This window comes from Ctenopharyngodon idella, chromosome 1 (assembly GCF_019924925.1).
Source record: "Ctenopharyngodon idella isolate HZGC_01 chromosome 1, HZGC01, whole genome shotgun sequence".
Lineage (NCBI taxonomy): Eukaryota > Metazoa > Chordata > Actinopteri > Cypriniformes > Xenocyprididae > Ctenopharyngodon > Ctenopharyngodon idella.
This window is the reverse complement of record NC_067220.1, coordinates 7,192,094-7,213,882: the sequence shown is the minus strand read 5'-3', so window position 1 is coordinate 7,213,882 and position 21,789 is coordinate 7,192,094. Positions and strand designations below refer to the sequence as shown.

General features: G+C 36.7%; 3 protein-coding genes across 6 annotated transcripts; 2 read left to right on the top strand and 1 right to left on the bottom strand.

Annotated features, from left to right (window-relative positions):
• The first annotated feature begins 481 nt into the window (after positions 1–481).
• mylz3 (myosin, light polypeptide 3, skeletal muscle) lies at positions 482–5,170 on the top strand. The gene is made up of 6 exons (XM_051891072.1): positions 482–606; positions 979–1,009; positions 2,663–2,806; positions 2,906–3,076; positions 4,408–4,485; positions 4,689–5,170. Exons 1-6 carry the CDS (start codon positions 604–606, stop codon positions 4,715–4,717), a joined length of 456 nt encoding a protein of 151 aa, XP_051747032.1. The 5' UTR covers positions 482–603; the 3' UTR covers positions 4,718–5,170.
• Positions 5,171–9,574: 4,404 nt separating this feature from the next.
• pcnp (PEST proteolytic signal containing nuclear protein) lies at positions 9,575–12,234 on the top strand. Of its 4 annotated transcripts, none has more exons than XM_051891035.1 (6): positions 9,655–9,736; positions 10,469–10,495; positions 10,564–10,772; positions 10,872–10,946; positions 11,581–11,636; positions 11,734–12,234. In XM_051891035.1, the coding sequence occupies exons 1-6, from the start codon at positions 9,691–9,693 to the stop codon at positions 11,840–11,842; spliced, it is 522 nt and encodes a 173-aa protein (XP_051746995.1). In that variant the 5' UTR covers positions 9,655–9,690; the 3' UTR covers positions 11,843–12,234. The 4 variants fall into 4 exon arrangements, with proteins under 4 accessions (XP_051747020.1, XP_051747011.1, XP_051746995.1 ...); XM_051891044.1 differs by having other exon boundaries at positions 9,676–9,736; positions 10,567–10,772; XM_051891060.1 differs by lacking the exon at positions 10,469–10,495 and having other exon boundaries at positions 9,575–9,736; positions 10,567–10,772.
• A 2,357-nt stretch (positions 12,235–14,591) lies between these two features.
• Positions 14,592–20,525, bottom strand: LOC127510914 (interferon-induced GTP-binding protein MxB-like). The gene is made up of 12 exons (XM_051891084.1): positions 20,206–20,525; positions 19,762–19,896; positions 19,529–19,683; positions 19,248–19,386; positions 18,970–19,168; positions 18,265–18,343; positions 18,000–18,122; positions 17,758–17,899; positions 16,501–16,644; positions 15,947–16,023; positions 15,416–15,664; positions 14,592–15,329 (listed from the first exon to the last, which is right to left on the bottom strand). The coding sequence occupies exons 1-12, from the start codon at positions 20,402–20,404 to the stop codon at positions 15,105–15,107; spliced, it is 1,866 nt and encodes a 621-aa protein (XP_051747044.1). The 5' UTR covers positions 20,405–20,525; the 3' UTR covers positions 14,592–15,104.
• Positions 20,526–21,789: the final 1,264 nt, after the last annotated feature.

Genomic DNA, 21,789 nt, shown 5'->3' with positions numbered 1-21,789 from the left:
ATAATTCATTTATTTTCTACTACAAGAAAAAATTCAATTACTGTTTTCAACATGAATGCATTCTTAGATTTTAAAAGAGAAATGTGGCCAAAGTGCAAGTTCATTCATGCGGCGGTAACAGTCTTTGAGGAGTGTTTTTCCTGGCTTGCCATATAACCATAAGTGGCCGAGACCACCATATCCAAGTTATAAATATCAACACTGTAATCAAAAGCCTTCCTGAGTTTCCTTCAGTGTGTGCACGGAGCCCATAACAGGTGACATCGGGATCATCCCTGGCTAGGGATAAAAAAAATATACAGAAACCATGTAAATAAAGGCATAATGCATAAAAAATTTAAAATGCTGACCAAAGCCAAGGGGTCTTACAAGCAGCCTGGAACATAATCTAAAAATACCAGCACTCACTGGAGAAAGCAGCAGCCTTCCTTCCAGCTTGACCTAAGAAAGTTAAAGAAGTTCCACGGCGTCACAAGCTCCGCCCCGTGACATCATTAGCATAGCATAAATAAGAAGGCGCTGGTCCATGGCTCAGGACCACTCTCCTGGGACTCCGGCTTCTTGACTTCTGCCCCTCCGCTCCTGCATCCCCAAAACTACATCATGGTGTGTACTTGGATTACGCTTGCTATCTTATCGTACCTTTTTCATGTTCGTCTGGCTCAAAAACTGGCAATAAGCCCGCTGAAATGAAGTAGGACACCTTTTTCTTCGATTTTCAAATTGACTTTTGTTGGGCAAGACGCTACGGTATCATATAAAGAACCCCAATCTGTTAGAGAGAAAATCATGCAGCTGATTTATTCCCTATGCTGGATATATGTGTGCACTTTTGAAGCAGTTATTTTTCTGATGTCCAAAGAGGGCTTATGTTTCCAAATGTTTTTTAAAATAATTCCTTATTTCAGACTTTAGTGTGTATTTTGAGATGTCGGCAGGTTTGCCAAAGGGACTGATGCATTGTTGTCTTTCTGGCAGGCTGGAGAATTCTCTGCTGACCAGATTGAGGGTGAGTCTTCACACACTGGAGTTTATTATGAAGGGGAAACTGGCTTTATGACTATAGTTGACCAACAAAATACCCCTCTCTCTTCTCTTTGTTATAAATGTAATGGGAACGTTAGAAATGTATAATGTTATGAATTCAGGATGAATGATAATTCTTCCAGATTAGAGCAAATAATCACTTTGGGAATCTCTTAAATATATAAAGACATTTTGAATAACACATTCAATAATAATAATTTATTCAAATTAATTTATATTGCGTTTTGAAAAGCAAACTGCATGGCAATCCTTTACAGTTTCTACAGAATGTAAGGTACACTCTAAAAAATGCTGGGTTAAAAACAACCCAAGTTGGGTTGAAAATGGACAAACCCAGCGGTTGGGTTAAATGTTTGCCCTATGTGCTGGGCAGTTTTATTTAACTCAACTATTGTTTAAAAATTACTGTGTTGCTTACTTAAAATGAACCCAAAGTATGTTGGAAATTGACATTTATTAATGTTTAATGAATAAACAATAAACATTTATTAAATTGCTTATTAATAAATGTTTCCCTTTTGATTATTATTGTTGCCTCTAGTAATTATGTGTCTGATTTTTAAGTTCCAACCTGTTTTGGGTTCATTTTAAGCCAGCAATAAAGCAATTTTTAAACAATAGTTAAGATAAATAAAACTGCCCAGCACACTGGGCAAACACCTAACCTAACCGCTGGGTTTGTCCATTTTCAACCCATCTTGGGTCGTTTTCAACCCAGCATTTTTTTTTTTTTTTTTTTTTGTATAAATTAATCGATTAATGTTAAATCAAAATATTGAAGGAATCTGTATTCTGATCTCCCAACTAGAAAGTTACCTTAAAAAGAAATTTTTTTTTTACCTGATTTAACCCATAAAAAAATAGTTTTGCTGGTATAAATTAATTTATTTAGGTTGATTCAGTGATGCTAAATATGTTGTTTGGCCCTCGGCGAACCTATGGCATCAAAACCTGCTTAATTTAAGCAAAAAGCAGGTTGACTGATAAATTGAGTAATCAGTGTGTTGAGTGGGAATTATTTGCCATACCCTGTTGCAAAGTAGTCTGATCAAAAGCATACATTCAATTCCCTACAGAAAGAATTCATAGGTACCAAACCATCTCAAGCAGTTCACAGCCTGGTGTTACTCATTTAGGTGCAGAAAGTATGCGGTTGGTTGTGGGTGTAGGTTACGTTGCTGTCAGCATTCTTGCATTAGACTCGGGACGGTCGAAGAGCCATATCCATTTATGGCAAGGGCTACTTTCTCCGAGGGTATCGCCTGTCACGTCACGCATTAAGTGCCACCTCCATCCAACGGCGAGGCACAGCTGCTAGAGCAACAGAAGTCGTAGGATGCTATTTTTCTGTCAGCAGATCACTTTCAACTTAGTCTCCCTCACGGCCCATGGAAATGCAGTTGCTAAGCTCTTTTTAATTTTGCTTCCTTCCTCCTCTGCTGCATGTACAGTTGGTAAAGGAGGGTTGTGGGAAAGGAGGCAATGTCAGGACGTGAAGTTTCCTTGACCTTGCCTGCTTTTAAAGCAATATTGTCCCTAAAATGATAGATAGATGACTTAAAAATGTCTGTACTTCCAGATAACTTTAAAAGTCCCTTGTGTGCTTCTGTTACAGACTTCAAAGAGGCTTTCGGTCTCTTCGACAGAGTTGGTGACAACAAGGTTGCCTACAACCAGATTGCCGACATCATGCGCGCCCTGGGTCAGAACCCCACCAACAAGGATGTGAAGAAAATCCTGGGTGACCCATCTGCTGACGGTAAGATATTCACTTTATAATACTAGCTCAAAAACCAATGGACACTATTTTAAATGTTTTACAAGCCCTCACTGATTTGTGATGCATGTGCGCACACAGATATGGCCAACAAAAGAATTGACTTTGAGGCTTTCCTGCCAATGTTGAAGACTGTTGACGCCGTCCAGAAGGGTACCTATGATGACTACGTTGAGGGTCTGCGCGTCTTCGACAAAGAGGGCAACGGCACAGTGATGGGCGCTGAGCTGCGTATTGTGCTGTCAACACTGGGTGAGTTACAATCAAATGATTATGTACTTAACACCATGCATGTAAAAGAAAATTACATCATATAGCCTACCAAAGACTTTATATATAGAAAAACGGTGCACTCGCATTATTATGAATGGGAGAAAGTGCAATGCGCAATATGGCGGAATAAGTCCTGCCTTCAAAATAAGAGCCAATCGTCGACTGGTAAAGTCATCGCGGCACTGCAGCAGCCGTTAGAAGCTCCGGTTCCTATAGAAACAGTCAGACGCGCGAGTCCAATAGAGATGCGCATTATGCGCATTAGCTTGAACCAGCCTGACAAATTGCGTTTTTGTCGATTCGAGAGTTTAGAAACTAAATTTATGAGACAGTTGCCAGATTTCATTCGCGATTTCAAATATGAAATTTAATCGAAAGCTTGAAGAACAGCTTTGGAGAATTTGATATTTCCCCATTCAAAGAGATAGGAGCTGCACTTTAATGCCCGAGAGGCGTTTCAAAGATGGCCGCCGAGTGAAATGACTTGTCTTAAAGGGACTTTTCATATATTCTGCATAGAAAAAAGTTACCTCAGGGGGTAATACCATGGTATTTTGACACATACACTAGTTTTCAAATGTTTGGAGTCAGTAAGACTTTTAAATCTTTTCTATGCTTACCAAAGCTGCATTTATTTGATCAAAAATGCAGTAAAAATTGTGAAATATTGTTATAAATCAAAATAATTTTTCTATTTTAATATATTTTAAGATGTAATTTATTCTTAGCCATTACTCCAGTCCTTCAGAAATCAAGAAACATTTACTATCAGGGTTAAAAACAGTTTTTTGTGGAAATTGTGATGCATTTTTCGGGATTCTTTGATGGACAGAAAGATCAAAAGAACAGCATTTATTTGAAATAGAAATTTTGTAACATTATAAATGTCTTTGCTGTCACTTTTTTTTTTTTTATCAATTTATTGTGGCCTTGATAAATAAAAGTATGGTTATGGTTATGTAATTATGCATAATTTATAATTATTACTATAGTAACTGTATGTAACATATGTAAGAATGATACTGTAGAAAAAAAAAAAAAAAGTGTTACCAAAGGCATTAATAAAATTCCTACTGATCCCAAGCTTTTAAATGCAAATATATCATGATACTAAAGTTCATGTGCCATGGTATTTAAATGTCCGAGGTACTTCCCAAAATAGCATGGTACTACCAATTTTCAATTGATTAATTGACTGACAAATGGATATGGCTATAAATAACATTGATTTGATTAAGTGATAATCCCATGGTACTTTTTTATATATATAAAAGGTTAGTCTTAACCAATACCTTTCATGGCACCGACAGGTGAGAAGATGACCGAGCCCGAGATTGACTCTCTCATGCAGGGACAGGAGGACGAGAACGGCAGTGTCCACTATGAGGGTACATATTTTGAAAACCCCTTCTGATTTAACCCTTGCGATCCTGCATAACAGTGACTGTACTGACAGTCTTTTCGGCACTAATTGGAATGATATAACAAGCTCACCTGTCACTGTATCATTACGACCATTATTTTTAGAAGCCACCTCAGGCCTTGTATGGCGAGAATCTTTCCTTAAGCATGTCTGCTTCTCCTCTTACAGCTTTCGTCAAGCACATCATGTCCGTGTAAGAGGCCGTCCGTTGAGGGAGTGGTGAAGAAGGCTGAACTATATCTGCAGACCCCATGGTGTCAGGACATCCACTCTGTTTCGAAGACCAATCAATAAAAAGGACTATGGGATGTCACTTCTAAACCATTCTGTTATTTTTTTTTTTTTTTTCCTTTATTTGTTTTCTCCCCTCTCGCCCACCTTTTTGGAAGTTACATCGTCATGCAGTTGACCCTCCTTGCCTTCTTGTTCCGCCCGGGGCGGCCGTCCACAGTGGGATGGAGACCGGGGAAGAAGGAAAAGGCCACTCATGAAGTGAGGGTTGGTTTCCTCTTTCTCCACCCATCCAGGGTTACAACAGCACCGCCAGCTGTGTGTTAAAGGCACATGACACTGCTGTGGTCAGGCTGCCAATATTCCCCCATCCCAATTTTCACACAGTCATTTCACAATAAACCTTTTTTCCAAAAGTACACAGAGTTCTTCCTTTGTATGCTAACCGATTTGGTCATAATGTGAAACACAAATGTCGGTTAAAATTCTAGATAACACCGTAGCTGCGTCCAAAATCGAATACTTCTCTACTACATAGTACACGAAAAATAGTATGCAAAGATAGTAGTATGTCCGAATTCATAGTATTCGAAAAACATTAAACGTACGCGGATGACTACTTCCGGTGAGATTCTGAAGTGCACATACAATGGACACTATCCCATGAGGCCATGGGACACGATTTGTGAATGAAGTTGAAGGGATGTAACTGACCCTGGTAGATCATGTGACAGTAACAACATGGCGGATGTAGTACGTCCGAATTCATTCATACTACACGCATTCCTACTATATAGAATATACTTTTTCAATGGTCGTGAAGTAAATTTAAATTCGAATGTAGTACCTACTCAACAGTACGCAATTTCGGACGCAGCTCGTGTCCTAACCAGACGTGATAAGATTCCAGCGACAAACAATTTGTCTGTCTACAACAGACATGACACGACCATGAGACTTGATAAAGTCAATCAAAAATCACAGCCAATCAGAAGAGCGCGTAGGCGGGCTCTCTCTGCAAGCTCCCGGCACTCGCAACGAAATGGATAAGTAGGCTACATAATCAAATTAATGAATATTACACCATTTTGACATTATTAAAAATACACACTGAGTTACTGAAACAATCTTTGTCATATACACTTGTCTGTTCACAATGAGTTGACAGTTTGAACGTTCCGTTTCCTTTGATTTGTTTTTAAGATCTGAGGTGAATTGTCCATTGTTGCTTTCAGTGTATGGCTATAAAAGACACACAAAATGATATTCAAACTCACATTAGACGCTTTTATCATTAAATAAAGCACATAAACAGCACATGAGATTATCATTATACTTTGTGTTGTTGTTTCAGCCGCAATGTCGCAAAAAAAAAAAAAAAAAAAAAGATTCTAAAATACAATCATCGCGTTTCGCCTTCGCGGCTAGTTTGTACAAAAACTGTGATTAACGTGGAAAAGATTCTTTTTCGCGGCATCGCGTCGCGTCTGGTAGAGACCCCTGTGGCCTACGGGTGATGCAAGTTCGAATTTGGCTTGCATCATTGCAAATCAGTGGCACACGTTCAAAAATAAACATAAAAATGCTGATGCATGAGTAGCCTATTAGTTTATGTTGGAGGTGAAAATCATCCATGCTGGATATAGTCTTTCTGAAACTGTGCATTCTAAGAAATGCTGGGTTGTTTCAACCCATGTTTGGGTCAAATATGGACAAACCCAACTGTTGGTTTAAATTTTTAAATTAGGCTACATTTTTAACCCAATGGTTGGGTTTGCCCATATTTGACCCAAACATGGGTTGAAACAACCCAGCGTTTATAAAATGTGTAAGACCAACGCATGACAAGTAATGTGAGTTACGTAATCAGATTACTTTTTTCAAGTCAAGTCACCTTTGTTCATAGGCTATATAGCCTAGCGCTTTTTACAATGCAGATTGTTTCAAAGCAGCTTTACAGTGATCGCAGGAAACATAATTTTGGCTGTATAGCAGCTCTAGAAGAAAATAGTGTCATTTTCCAGCTCAACTAAGTCCAGTATTGATTGATTTCCATTGTAAAAATCATTAGTTATTAATTTAGTTAATTTATCTATACAGGTGCTGGTCATATAATTAGAATATCATCAAAAAGTTCATTTTTTTATTATAAATTATTTTTAAAAATGAAACTTTCATATATTCTAGATTCCCTACATGTAAAGTAAAACATTTCAAAAGTTTTTTTTTTAAATTTTGATGATTAGAGCGTACAGCTCATGAAAGTCCAAAATCCAGTATTTCAAAATATTAGAATATTTCCTAAGATCAATCAAAAAATGGATTTGCAAAACAGAAAAGTTCAAGTTCTTTAAAGTATGTTCTTTTGTGCACTCAATACTTGATCGGCAGGACATATTACAGCAAATGACTTGCTCCTAGCACAAATTACAGCATCACTGAAGTGTGGCATGGAAGTGATCAGCCTGTGGCACTGCTGAGGCACTATTGAGCGTTCAGATCATCTGTATATTGTTGGATCGACTGTTTCTCATCTTTCTCATGAAAATATCCCATAGATTCAGGTCAGGCATATTGACTGGCCAATAAAGCACAGTAATATCATGCTCAGCAAACCACTTGGAAGTGGTTTTTGCACTGTGGGCAGGTGCTAAAGTCCTGCTGGAAAAGGAAATCAGCATCTCCATAAAGCTTGTCAGCAGATGGAAGCATAAAGTGCTCCAAAATCTCCTGGAAGATGGCTGCATTGACTCTGCACTTGATAAAACACAATGGACCAACACCAGCAGACGTCACGGCCCCCCCAAATCATTATTGACTTCAGAAACTTCACACTAGACTTCAAGCAGCTTGGATTCTGTGCCTCTCCAGGCTTCCTTCAGACTCTGGGACCATGATTTCAACATGAAATGCAAAATTTACTTTTATCTGAAAAGAGGACTTTCGACCACTGTTCACTGTCCAGTTCTTTTTCTCCTTAGCCCAGGTAAGATGCTTCTGACGTTGTCTCTGGTTCAGAAGTGGCTTGGTAGTCCTTTTCCTGAAGATGTCTGAGTGTGGTGACTCTTGATGCGCTGACTCCGGCTTCATTCTACTCATTGTGAAGCTCTCCCAAGTGTTTGAATTGGCTTTACTTGACAGTATTCTCAAGCTTGCGGTCATCCCTGTTGCTTATGCACCTTTGCCTACCCAATTGCTTCCTTCCAGTCAACTTTGCATTTAATATGCTTTGATATACACTCTGTAAACAGCCACCCCATTCAGTAATGACCTTCTGTGACTTACTCTCTTTGTGGAGGGTGTCAATGATTGTCTCCTGGACCATTGCCAAGTCAGCAGTCTTCCCCATTAGTGTGGTTTCAAAGAACAAAAGATACCCGGAATTTATACTGTAGGGATGGTCATTTAATGAAACTCAAATGTAAATATTCTAATATTTTGAGATACTGGATTTTGGACTTTCATGAGCTGTACGCTCTAATCAACAAATTTTTTTAAAAAAACTTTTGAAATGTTTTACTTTACATGTAGGGAATCTAGAATATATGAAAGTTTCATTTTTTTAAATAATTTACAATAAAAAAATGAACTTTTTCACGATATTCTAATTATATGACCAGCACCTGTACAGCAGCTCTGGAGAAAACAGTGATGTCATCGTCCATGTTCAAGTAACTAGTAAAGTAACACATTACTTTAAAAATTTACAACAAAATAGTTGTCTGAGTTACATTTTCAAATAAGTAACGCAAGTTACTTTGATTTCACATTTATTGACTGACAGCTCTCCTGTCCTTATGTTGAGAGAAATCGGGAGTATGTGCCGTGGCATTGTGTGTGCTGTGTGAACATGATGGTTATTGTAGTTCTACTCACTTGCACAAAAACAGATTCGGCATTCCTCAAAATAAATAAAAACAGTGAAATGCAAACTCAGAATATTACTCAGACCTGCAGGGTTTGTTTGAGCTGCGCCCTCTACTGTACAGGTGTGAATTTGCATTTTCTTCAGCCTGAGGCTTATTCATTTTACTTTTGGTGTGAAAGGGCCTTTACATTTGTCAAAAATACAACTTTTGTCTTTGATTTTTATTAAAAAACAAACAAGCAAGCCCAGCCAAGGTGAGAAAAAGTAACACAACACATTACTTTCCAGAATAAGTAGCCTAACTAAGTAACTCAATTCATTATGTTTTTTAGGGAGTAACACAATATAAAAACACATTACTTTTAAAAGTAACTTTCCCCAACACTGTGTAAGGAAAATTATAGCAACACATCGAGGAATAAAGCTGGACATTAATATAGAAAATTTGAGTCTCGATATTCATATGCAACAAGGTCCCATCCTAACGCCAAAACATAATGTTTTTTAATGCCTGTTTTCATCTGAAATATATACATGGCTCCCAGAGAAAACACAATATTTCAAGTGACTTTATCATTTGCTGTATCTAAGAAAAATATTTACACTTTACATTTAGTTAATATGAACTAACAATGAAAAAACTTCTAAAACATGTATTAATCTTAGTTCATGTTAATTTCAACATTTACTAATACATTATTAAAATCAAAAGCTGTATCTGTTAATGTTATTTAATGGACCTGAGCTAACATAAATGAACAACATTATAGGTCTATTTTACTTTGTTTTAGTGGTGTTTACAGTTCCGTGGTTATCCATACTTAATAGAACATTTCAAAAAGATTAAAAATAAAAAAACAGGAGTCAGAGAGACAAATATATTTCATAGAGCATCATGATTTTGGATATGATACCATGGTAACATGAGTCGTTTGCTCACTCTGTACGCTAGATGGCGTTGTTTACAAGTGGAAGAGCAGGAGCGACAACAGAGGGGTTCTTTTCTTTTTGCGACTGCAGCGGTATTTTGTCCTATCCGGTTGCCGTACGTGCTTAAAGCAGATTCATACGATGGCGAATGTGAAGTGCAGCAGCGAAGGCCCTTCTAAAGAAGGAGGTGAAACTGTCAAAACTGTTTTTATTTTGGAATTAGTTTACACTTGAAAGTCTTCGAGAGTAATTGTAGTACCTATATTTTTGAATGTAGGTATAAAATAAAGTCATAGCCATAGATTTGGACTTTCTTGTTAACTAAATTTAGCAAGCTAGCTAAGTTAGCTGGTAACGATCTGCTTTCTTTTCTATGCTGTGTTTTCAGATGCGTAATATTTAACACTAATATTAGATATACCCTAACAACAGTAAATGCATAACAATGTTGAATATTATATGTCCAGCGAGCCTTTGATCCATACACTAACACAAGCTCAAAAAAGTACCATGGTGTTTTGGATTTGTACCATAAAATAGTCATTCGTGGAAGTACATGTGAGTACCACGTGAATACTATGGTACATGAATTTAAGTATATGTACTTACCATCTTACTGTCATTGTGGCATTCTTGGAAATGTCTTGACATACATAATATGGTGATTATATGGTTTAGGTATTTTACCATAGTGTAACATTTGAATACCGTAGGCGATATGGTAATAATTCCTGTGGTAAATATCAAAGTACTATGGTATTATTGTCTGATGGTTCTGTCATATATCTGACATACTTCTCAACACTCACAACTTCCAATGCTTTGCTGATAGCAGCCAGTAATTAAATCCAATTAGTGTTAATCAAATGAATCAGACTAATCAATTAGGTTTTAGGCTCAACAGCGTCTCTCTGAGCAGGTCCTCCTGGCATCCCTCATCTTTCAGGTAACTGTAGCTCACCTTTGGTCTCCAAGGCAACAGTCGCTCACCTTGGTAAGTTGTCTCGCCTCCAGCAGGACCAGAAGAGAAGGGAAGCAGTGTGAAAACTAAGACTGTCTCTTCCAGCACGGCATCAGGGGACAGTCTGCGAAAGCGGCCTGCTCATGAGATCGACCCAGAAGATGAGGCTAAAAGCAAGTCAGCTCCCCCTAAAATGTTTAAATCGGGGTTTAGCATGACTGCGAAGAAGCCTGCGTCCATCTCCATCAAGCTTGGAGCAAGTGTATGTATATATTGTTCTGCATACATCTATATAGAAATGCTTTCTTGAGTTTTTGAATTTTGAACATTTAAAAATAGTGTTTTATTTCTCCTATTTTAGAAACCTAAGGAACCCACACCTGCCTTACCTGCCAAGAAAGCTGGACTTGCATCTGTTTTTAACGAGGATGATGATGTATGTGTCATTCTCTAATTTATTATTTTAATATTAATGCTGTATGTGTGAAGTCCTGTAATAATTGATGACGTGCTGTGCTCATTAAGCTTGTTTATTACATATTTACCAAATTGACAAAGTATTAATGTTTAATTTAATATTATACAGTGCGTACATTATTATTAGGCGAGTTGATATTCTGATCTTTTTTTTTTTTCTGAGCAAATTTTACCAATTCCAAACCACATCAATCTTAATTACTACTATTAATTCTGTTAAACTACTACTAAATTTGGTCATGCCTTAATTTTGCATTAAATTATTTTTGACTTTTCAGTGTGCGTTAAATCTCTTTTTTTTGGCCCACTTACCTGTAAAAGAAAACCCGTTTAATAATTATGCACATCTAAATATAAGGCGTTTTTCACTGTCAGCCCTCGTTAACAATTATACATCACTTATAAATTATTATATACTATATATATATATATATATATATATATATATATAATATAAGTTAAGATTGATGTGGTTTGGAATTGGTCAAATGCGTTTGGAAAAAAATATGGTCAGAATATCTACTTACCTAATAATTTTGCACGCACTGTATGTTAAATACCAGTTTCCTAACCTTTATTATTTTATGTTTCAGAGTGAGCCTGAAGAAATGCCACCGGAGGCAAAGATGAGGATGAAGAATATTGGCAGGTTGGATTTAATTTGAATTCAATTCAACTTTTAATTGTAAGTTATAGTACTATACAGCACTGTTCACGACCTCCTCACAAGCCGTTTTGATTTTCAGAGAAACGCCCACATCAGCTGGACCCAATTCCTTCAACAAAGGAAAGCAGGGATTCTCAGACCATCAGAAACTTTGGGAGAGGAAGCTCAAATCCCAGACAGATCAGTAGCATCTGGCTTCTTTCAATAGCTTGCTTTTGGGCACTGAAATATTTGTCTTATTGTCTCTTTGTTTGATAAACATTGTACAAATGTATATATGTAATGAATGTTTATGCTATCAAGCATCTTTTTATTGTAGCTATTTTGTTTTTTAGCCACGCTGTGGTTAAAAATGCCTTCCTGTGTAAGGTGCAAACAGAGAAAATGAGCATAATCTTTATTGCTGTACAATATGTGCTGCACCGACCCGTTATCATTTGCTTATAGTTTAGTTGTTCTCCAGAGAAGGAATGTAGTGGTCCAGTCATTTAGGATTGTTTTAAGTTTCATTCATGGCAATGAAAGAAGACTCTGTAGTTTATGATTCACTAATAAATGAAAAATGTAGTGTGAGACTGTGGATCTGAACAGATTTTTTTTTCTCTATTTTGTAATCAGTGTGCTAATCAGCTTTTGAAAGCAGAATTAAAGGATTAGTTCACTTCTGAATTAAAATGTCCTGATAATTTACTCACCCCCATGTCATCCAAGATGTTCATGTCTTTCTTTCTTCAGCTGAAAAGAAATTAAAGGGTATATTGCAGGTTAGAGCTTCAGTGATTCAATGTATAGAAAAATAATGTAGGAACTAGATTTTCTTTAAAATATACGTATAAATGCGCTACTTAGGCTTCTGGAGTCATTTTTGAGAAAATGTTACTTCCACATCTGGAAAAATGCCAAATCGGAAGTGACGTAACGGTAGGGAGTGCGGTCAATATAAACAATAGGAAAACAATGGATCGCAATGACAGTTCGGACTCTGAGGAAATTGTAAATGTTTATTCATACTCGTATAACAGACCACAGCCATAATTAGCCTGCTATGCAGTCAAGAGACCAGGGACAGGCCAGGATTAGACAGAAAAACGGTCAGAGGAGACAAATTGAGTTATTGTGTGAGGAGAACCAGTGGAGAACAGGGCAGAGACCGGCGTTGGCTTATAGATATATACACAATAGCTAACGATATTAAACACTGCTCAGATCACAATATTGTACAGATTAATATCATGTATCAGGCAATAGCAAAGCTAGTATTGGTCATCTAGGAGTATTGATTACTAATAACAGAAACTAATAAACTGATCAGGCATAGCCTGTCGCACACATTAATATCCGTCCACACTAATGTTACGATATAGCAGTTTCTCATCACGACTGATTTGGTAGTTAGCGAATGTAACAAAAAAACAAACAAACAAAAAACACTTACGGTGCACAATTCATGTTTTCATCGAGCTGCATCTCTGATGGATCCATGTCAATCATGTCTCCAGCCGGCGACCGAACAGACGTGTTATTGAATGTGTTTCATGTTATCCTTTATTCATTAATTCTGTGTTATGTTTATTCCGTGCCCATTCACTGATAGTGTGAGGATGCATATGACGTCTTGAGTATGTAGTTGAGTGAACTTGAGTGTACATTATTGATTGATACTAATAAAGGAAAAAATATGTTATAACTATAAAACTAATTCCTGGAACACACATTTAAATGATCATAGTAAGGTTATTAAAGGATTAGTTCACTTCTGAATGAAAATTTCCTGATAATTTACTCACCTCCATGTCATCCAAGATGTTTGTTTTTTCTTTCTTCAGTCGAAAAGAAATGAAGGTTTTTGAGGAAAACATTCCAGGATTTTTCTCCATATAGTTGACTTCACTGGGGTACACCGGGTGAAAGGTCCAAATTGCTGCTTCAGTGCAGCTTCAAAGAGCTCTACACGATCCCAGATGAGGAATAAGGGTCTTATCTAGTGAAACGATCGGTCATTTTCTAAAAAAAAAAATAAAATAAAAATGTATATACTTTTTAACCACAAATGCTCGTCTTGCATTGCTCTGTGATGAGCCACACATTACGAAATCACATTGGAAAGGTGTCTACAAGTGAATGTGCAAAGATTAAGCCAAACTACCTTTACAAAAAAAGGTAAAACAATGATGTAGGATGATTTTGAAGTTGGAGGAGAAAATGAGATGTGGTTTTTTTTGTTGAGTTTTTTGCCCTAACATGGTACTTCCGCCTACGTCACATGTGACCTTTCTAACGTGGTTACGTAATGCGTAGCGCATTGCAGAGCAGTGCAAGATGAGCATTTGTGGTTAAAATGTACATAAATTTTTTTTTTTTTTTAGAAAATGACAGATCGTTTCATTAGATAAGACTCTTATTCCTCGTCTGGGATCATGTAGAGCTCTTTGAAGCTGCACTGAAACTGACATTTGGACCTTCAACCCGTTGAACCCCAGTGAAGTCCACTATATGGAGAAAAATCCTGGAATGTTTTCCTGAAAAACTTTGATTTCTTTTCGACTGAAGAATGGGGGTGAGTAAATTATCAGGAAATTTTAATTCTGAAGTGAACTAATCCTTTAACATTAGGTCATTGAAATCAATTAAATGAAGATTCTGTCATTTACTCATTCCCATTTAATTTCAAACCTATGTATTCTGTGGAAAACAAGAGAAGATATTTTGATGCAAATGTTGGGGTACAAACAACACTGAACCCCACTGAAAAAAAAAAAACACTTTTATGATTTATGTCCATTTCAGACTAAGGACAACAATCTGATAAACATTAAATTAAGTAACAGACATAAATGCATTCAATTTTGTCAAGTACTCTGTACTGTATTAACAGTCTTCTATCAGCCCAAGAGGCAGATGGAGGAAGTCGGGAAGAGCAGAAAGCAGGCGATGAAGTGATGGTAAAATGAGAAAAGTTTATTTAATAATCATAGTTGTGTCTGTTTCAATGCTCAGTAAAACTGCATCTGACCAGCACAAATCCAACAAGTGTTATTATACCAAAAGCAATAGCAATGGAAAATCACTGCTTCACAACATCATCCTGTGATGTTAAAAGACTCTCATCTCTAACCCGCAAAGACAGCACAGCACACAACATAAGACTAAACAGTATGGAAAATAGTATAAAATATAATATAAACTGATTAATGAATGAATCAATGTAATGAGCAAATATATGTTTTAAATGATTAAATAGAATAATAAAATCATAAATGATTATAAATGAATGAATTTAAAAGAAAAAAAAAATGTGTGGTTGCTCTCTTGAAGCCACACAGGTTGCTACAAAGAGCTCAGCATAAGTTTACAGGGTTGTTCCCCATGCTGAATATTTCAAGCTATAACCTCTTGAGCATATGATTTTGTTGCATTAAAACTGTTGCAATCAACTATATGAAGTGAATTCTAATAGTTATTCAAGAGGCTGCGTGCTTCATTCAGGCGTTTCTGGCGACTCAGTAAGCTCTCCCGCTTTTGGCCAATGTCAAAGTCTTCTTTAAGCAGGAAGTCAACACCATCTTTATCTTGCAGCAACTGCAACATGTTCCTTTGCAGCTCCAAAGCTGCTTCCTGGAGCAGCAGATAGCGAATCACCATTGGGATCTGGTCAGCTAGACGCTTGCTTGCAATCTGGTAAGGTAGATAAGACAGCATCTCAGATACACATTACTATTTGAGTTATCTGATATCACAGAAAGTTTTAGTTGCACACTTACCGAGTAGTAGGACTCAAGGTGCAACCTCATCTCACGCAAGGAGACATCAGTGTCTGTGTTAATGCCTGCACTCATCCAGTTAACACTTTCTTTAGTTTTTTCATCCTTTTTCACCATATTCTTTGCATGTTGCAGGCTCTGGCTGTATGTGCCGTCTTGACTGTAAACAGTGAGCTCCATCTTGAATTGGGTCCTCAGCATGGATTCTGCCTGGGATTCTTTCTCCTGCTTGATGTTTTCGATCTTAGTCTTAGAAAGTATAAAAGAAAAATGACTGAAAACTTTAGAATTCTCAATAAGAAGTGATAAAACAACAGACAAAATCCTTAAAATATGAATATTTAAGGGCAACATTGAAACTTTGTCACTTAAAAGTAATGTGATTTATTTGTGTTACATTTAATAGCATTATCAAAACTCGTAATCAATTAGTTAAACTTTCAACATGACAGTTCAAGAAAGCCACCTGAAAGTAGTTTAAACGATTTGAATTTGTGTATTGCCAGAAAAAAAATATATAAATAAACCCACCTTTACTATTTGCAGAAGATTAGGAAATCCTTTGAAGCTGTACTGGGCCAGTTGGATGAACTTCTCTCTAACCACATCTATGTAAACACAAACACACTGTTAATTAGCAACACTTGCATGCTAATCTTACAAGCTTGATTATCCAGTGAATCCAGTTGTCACAAAAAACTACTAAGCCACCTTTATCCAAAGTGAGTTGTAAATTTAATTTAAAGAAATTTAAGATAATTTAAGGTTACATGCTCAAGAACAAAATGAGTCCATTGCGTTTCTTTGATATTTATCCACTAGGCAGCAAAACTCTTTACCTACAGATGCACTGCATAAACTGGAAAGTTCAGTGTGGCTAAAATGGGTTTAGATTTCCTGGTTCTTGTTATTCTTGACAATTTTGAGGCAACAGTTCTAGAGAATGGCCTTATCATTCTTCAGGATGACAAAGGGCCCATGCACAAAGTGAGGTCCATGTGAGAATAGTCAACACATTATTAAAGGAATTAAAACTGTGGAAATGAAGTGGGTGGGATCTGAAATATAAAAAAAACAACACAAACCGGAGATGGCCTTCAGTGTCTCTATGGCAGGTTTTTCCAACAGCTTGATCTGTTCGCCAACAAGTTCTTCAAAGGTACTGTAATTGATGAATCCTGGAAGCTCCCTTCCTCGATAGGCTTCAAAGTTGGTTATCATATTTATGTCTGCAAAGAATTTATGAGTAATGTCAGAATTTTGCACGTTTACATTACCACAAAGATTTTTTCCAAAGAGTCTGTCAAGGGACAAGTGATTATACTCAATCAGCTTTTCATACATTAAAGGGGGGGTGTAATGCTATTTCATGCAGTCTGACTTGTTTACACTGTTAAAGAGTTGGATTCTCATGCTAAACATGGCCAAAGTTTAAAAAAACGAGTTGGACGTATGACGGAGTATTTCTGTGCCAAATACACTCTCTCACAGTTTGTACAAGTTTCGGAACGTTTTTTCGAGTATGGCCCTGTAAGACATCATAAAGGGCAGAATTCCTTGTATGGGCACTTCTCCTGGAAGAGCGCGCGCACACATCAACCACAGTGAGAGCAAGAGCACACCCATCAACATGCTTTGTTCGGGTTGCACAAGTTGTCTGCAGAGCTGCACAGTAGTTGCTCGAGAAAGATCTGTCATTTCGTTTTTAGACCAAGAAATCAACAATGTCACCAAAGAAGCTTCTCAAAGAACCCAGTGTTAAGGGAACAGTGGATGCAGTTTGTGTTTCTGGGGCAGCATCAGAGTTGTGCAAGTGTTTATTACTGGCATTTCGGTGACAAATGTTTTATAAACAAAATATCCTGGTCATGAGTCGGAACCACAGGCTGTAAGTAAAACTGCATAAAATGACTGTGTTTGTTGGCAATCGGCACAAAAGTGCATATAATGTAAACAACACAAATGTATAGTGAATAAAAAGTTATGCAGGGATAATGCGATGATGTATTGTATGTCATGACTCTTTAGCTCCGCCCACGGCACGCCTCCAGGAGCTCGACTGTTTTCGGAAAGACTCGGTACAGCGTATCTGTCTTTTATAAATCTAATAAAACTAAAGACTTTTCGGAGCTATGAAGGATGCACTACTACTCTATGAGTACTCAAGATTAACATGAGATTGGCAGAAACTGTGTGTGTTATGTCCCTTTTAAGAAAATGAACGTTGTCAAATAATCCGGACATCACTGTTGATTCATTAAAGCATCAGAAAGTGCTTATTAGTAAAAATGTTAATTATGTTAGAAAGTGCTTAGGAGGTACCAAGTATATGCTTCACATACATGATTTTCCTGAGTCATCCAAGAAGCCATTCCATTTTGCAAATTCTTCACGAAGTTTTGGAAAAATCAGTAGATCTGATCCACATGTAACTGATTCCCCTTTGCTCAGCTTGACAGTATCAGTTGTGAAAGCTATAACTTTCTAAATTCAGTGATAAAATGTGAAAGATGTCAGTAACTCACTGATATCAATATGACTAAATATTCGTACAATACTGTGTAGATTTCAATGCTGAACTTACACCACTAAGAAAGTTCAGTCTGTCTGCAGGGTCTGAAGGTAGTCTGTTGCCATATTTGTCCAGTTCCATCTGTGTTTCATTGAGCTTTGCCTCAATTTGCTTTTTTAAATTAGGCAAGGATTTCTACAGAGCAGATTATTCAATATTAAAATAAGATACAGTATGTTTACTATGAGACTAAAAATTCTGTAGGTCTCTTTTGCTTAAAAAAAAAAAAAATATATATATATATATATATATATAAATTTATAAATAAAGATTTCACCTGAATGTGATGAACCAACTCAATTGTTAGTCTCTCAGCCAACTTAGGAATAGTAGCAAAACCTTCTTCATAGAGTTTGCTGGGAGAAAAAAAAAAAAAATCACATGCATCAAGTGACCTTTAACTGGACACAACATCCTTGATTTACTAAAATCCTAAATAAATGGTACTAATTTGCATGAGCACTTCGTGGGCATACTGCAGGTAATTTACTACAAAAAGTTATGCAAATAACCACAAATGCAAATAACAGTCTTTTATCATCTGAAAAGTCCTGCGACTTATAGGTCTATTCCAAAATGATTCATATAAAGCTATTATTGTCAAGTATGTTTAGGCTTGCTGTTTATAATGCTGTTTATAATAAATGGCGGTATAATTTATTAATTTTAATTAATAATAATTAATTAATTAATAATTATTTAATTAATTTGTTTTACCTATAATTTTCATTTCTGTTCTGTTCTGAATAACAGTAAATTTAAAGGTTTTTTATGGAGTAAAGGGAACTAAAATACATGTTTATAGTGTTTATAATCTTTGTCATTTAATGTATTGGTGTTTTACATTATTTCTGAATGTAATAATAAAATGACATACAGTACATTGGTGAGACTTATGTTTTTTTTCCTCAACAATGCAATTTTAGGATATGTTATTTTAGCTTAAATCTTAATAAATAACGACATTTAACCATATACTTACCTGAATTGAGGATGGTCTTTGAAGAAGACATTCTCTTTTGCTGTGGCCAAACTGAGATTAACCTTATTTGTAATCTCTTCTTGTCCCCTGCACTTTACAATCATGTAGCCTTTAGCAAGGGGAAAGAACTCGTTGTGCACAATGTCTACCACTGTCCCTTCAGTGCCTTTATCCACCAGGTCTGGCTTTGTTAAGATGCCTGTAGTGGACAAACAATGGTTATACCGAGTCTGATTCAGTTTGATTTACAGCATTGAAATGCAATGAGTAAAGCACACCTAAAGTCCTTTCGCCCTCAGGGTCCTCCTCCTGAGCCATCTGCAATGCTTCTGTGGTCGCGATGTCAACATTGCATGGCACCACAACCAGGTTAATGGTTTCTTGCTTTGTAACAAACTTCTTGATCAGACTCTTAATCTAGAAGAAATGCATTTCATTAATGTTCCTGTGTCAGACCATGACAGCACAATGGTCTTTCCAACAAAATATCAAATGACAAATATAGTGAATGTAAAAAAGCATACATACAAAAAGAACATCATGAGAAAGTTAAATTTACCTGATCTCCAATATTCTCAGGTTGACCCTTGACTGCCACTCGAGCGATCCCGGGAAGGTCGATGAGAGTGAGGTCAGGAACATTGGCAGAGGTGATCTGCAGACTGATGAGTTCATCACTAATACCAACACCTGCTCCAGCCATCTCATCCTGGGCTACAAACTCAATTAGAGATAAGACTTTAAGAAATGTATCTGTTATTTACCTCAAGATGCATTCTATACATTTTCTACCTTTAAGAATCATTTTCTCCACTTCTGCTGGGTGTTTAATGTCTTCCTTATGGTTCTTGTAACTGATTCTCCCATGCCATTCTTTGCTTTTAGTTCTTATCATCTTGAGCTCAAGAGGGCATCGTGTAACAATTCCTGTACAAAACACGAAAGAGTGGATGCCAGACATATGCAAGATGGATGCTCAGAAATAGTAGGTGTAGTATGCGATTCTGAATTCAGTAATATTTTTTAAAAAAAATTTGAAGTGCCCTACAGTACCATGCAAATTCCATAGTACAGTAATCATTCAATACCATGGCAAATAAGATAGAACCATCACTGTGCCATAGTATTTGTTGGCAAGGTTGTAGTCAATAAATAACATTTATATTTTACATATCTATGTAACTATGTTTTAGTTTATGTATAATTTATATTTTATTTTGTTTACGTTGTCCTTACCGCTACCCCTGGGTAACGCTACTCCTGACAGCGCCTCTAGAATAGAGCTCTTTCCTGAGCTTTGGTCTCCAATGACGGCGATGGCAGGCAACGCCAGGTCCTTTTCGACTCCCAAAGACCGTAAATTGTCGATAGTGTCGATGCAAGGGCGGATTTTTTCCTCATAGTGCTGACTGAACGTGTAGCTCATTTTCTCCATCCTTAAATAAGATCAAAATGTTAAAATAACAAAGAAAAATATTTCACGTCAATATGATAGACGCTGTCAGTTTGTGCACTCTTCGATAAGATTGTCTCAAAGTGATGCTGTTTCTTTACTGGTAAAGTGGATCCCTTAGCGCTTTTATACTAAGTTAGCTTCCTGGAATTCACCATATGGGTGAGTAAAAAATACTATGTCTGCATACCAGCAGATCCTGTTTTAAGAAGACAATTACATAGCGATCTTATACGTTCTTGGTAACACTTTACAATACGGGTGCATCACTCAAAAAACAAATCTGTTAAATGTCCTGTGTCAGCATCACATGCATGTGCCGGCCAATACTGTTGTCGTTCGGATGTAAAATTCTTCACTGAGTTCACTATGTATGACAACGGTTAAAATTGTTGAATGAAGTCGTTCTTTTTGTTTTGTTTTGTTTTGTTTTGCGTACAAAAAATATTCTCGTCGCTTCATAACATTAAGGTTGAACCACTGTAGTCACGTTGACTAATTTAATCACGTTTTTAACTTACCTTTCTGGACAACAAAAGGTGCAATGACGTTGCTGTACTGAAAACTGTTCAGCTGGTTCCAACTATGTGTGGCATAATAGCTAAAAGCAGACTCTTGGTATTTCTAACTGTTGTGATCCTATTGATCTGAGTGGTCTGTTTATTTTCAGTGAGCATATCTGCAATGTCCTGAGGTCCTAGGCCATTGAGTGATTTATAAACAAGTAATAATACCTTAAAAATCCATCCTAAATGCAACTAGAAGCCTTTGTAAAGACCTAAGGACTGGTGTGAAATGTTCATATTTCCTGCTTTTGCTTAGCGTTCTGTATGAGCTGCAGCTGTCTAATGGTCTTTTTGGGAAGGCCAGTGAGGAGTCCATTACAATAATTCACTGTGCTGGTGATGAAGGCATGAACAAGTTTCTCTAAGTCATGACTGGAAGAAAAAAAAAAAATATATATATATATATATATATATATATATATATAATTGTAATATTTTTGAGATTATAATATTCTGATTTAGTTATTACTTTGACATGACTATTGAAACTAAGGTCTGACTCCAAAACACACCAAGATTCCTAACTTGATTTTTTGTTGTTTGATCCCTAGAGTCAAGGTATGCGTTCACCTTGAGAATTTAATCTTTTTTTACAAAGACAATGACTTTTTCTCTTTCATTTTGTCTTTGTTTAACTGAAGGAAGTTTTGGCACATCCAACTGTTAATTTCATCAATGCACTGGCACAGGGAGTCAATGAGGCTGTAGTCATTAGGTAATAGGGCTAGGTAAATCTGGGTGTCATCTACATGGGCAATTTGGTTCTTTCTCATTATTTGGCTCAGTGGGAGCATATGCAGA

Excerpts from the sequence above, each read along its gene's own strand:
- pcnp (XM_051891035.1), top strand. The coding sequence starts at position 9,691 with ATGGCGAATGTGAAGTGCAGCAGCGAAGGCCCTTCTAAAGAAGGAG. Across the intron at positions 10,496-10,563 it reads TGGCATCCCTCATCTTTCAG|CAGGACCAGAAGAGAAGGGA; the intron begins GTAACTGTAGCT and ends TCTCGCCTCCAG. Across the intron at positions 11,637-11,733 it reads AGGATGAAGAATATTGGCAG|AGAAACGCCCACATCAGCTG; the intron begins GTTGGATTTAAT and ends TTTGATTTTCAG.
- LOC127510914 (XM_051891084.1), bottom strand. The coding sequence starts at position 20,404 with ATGGAGAAAATGAGCTACACGTTCAGTCAGCACTATGAGGAAAAAATC. Across the intron at positions 18,123-18,264 it reads AGTTGGTTCATCACATTCAG|AAATCCTTGCCTAATTTAAA; the intron begins GTGAAATCTTTA and ends TCTGCTCTGTAG. Across the intron at positions 15,330-15,415 it reads ACCTTGAGTCCTACTACTCG|ATTGCAAGCAAGCGTCTAGC; the intron begins GTAAGTGTGCAA and ends CTACCTTACCAG.
- mylz3 (XM_051891072.1), top strand. Across the intron at positions 1,010-2,662 it reads CTCTGCTGACCAGATTGAGG|ACTTCAAAGAGGCTTTCGGT; the intron begins GTGAGTCTTCAC and ends CTTCTGTTACAG. Across the intron at positions 3,077-4,407 it reads TATTGTGCTGTCAACACTGG|GTGAGAAGATGACCGAGCCC; the intron begins GTGAGTTACAAT and ends TGGCACCGACAG.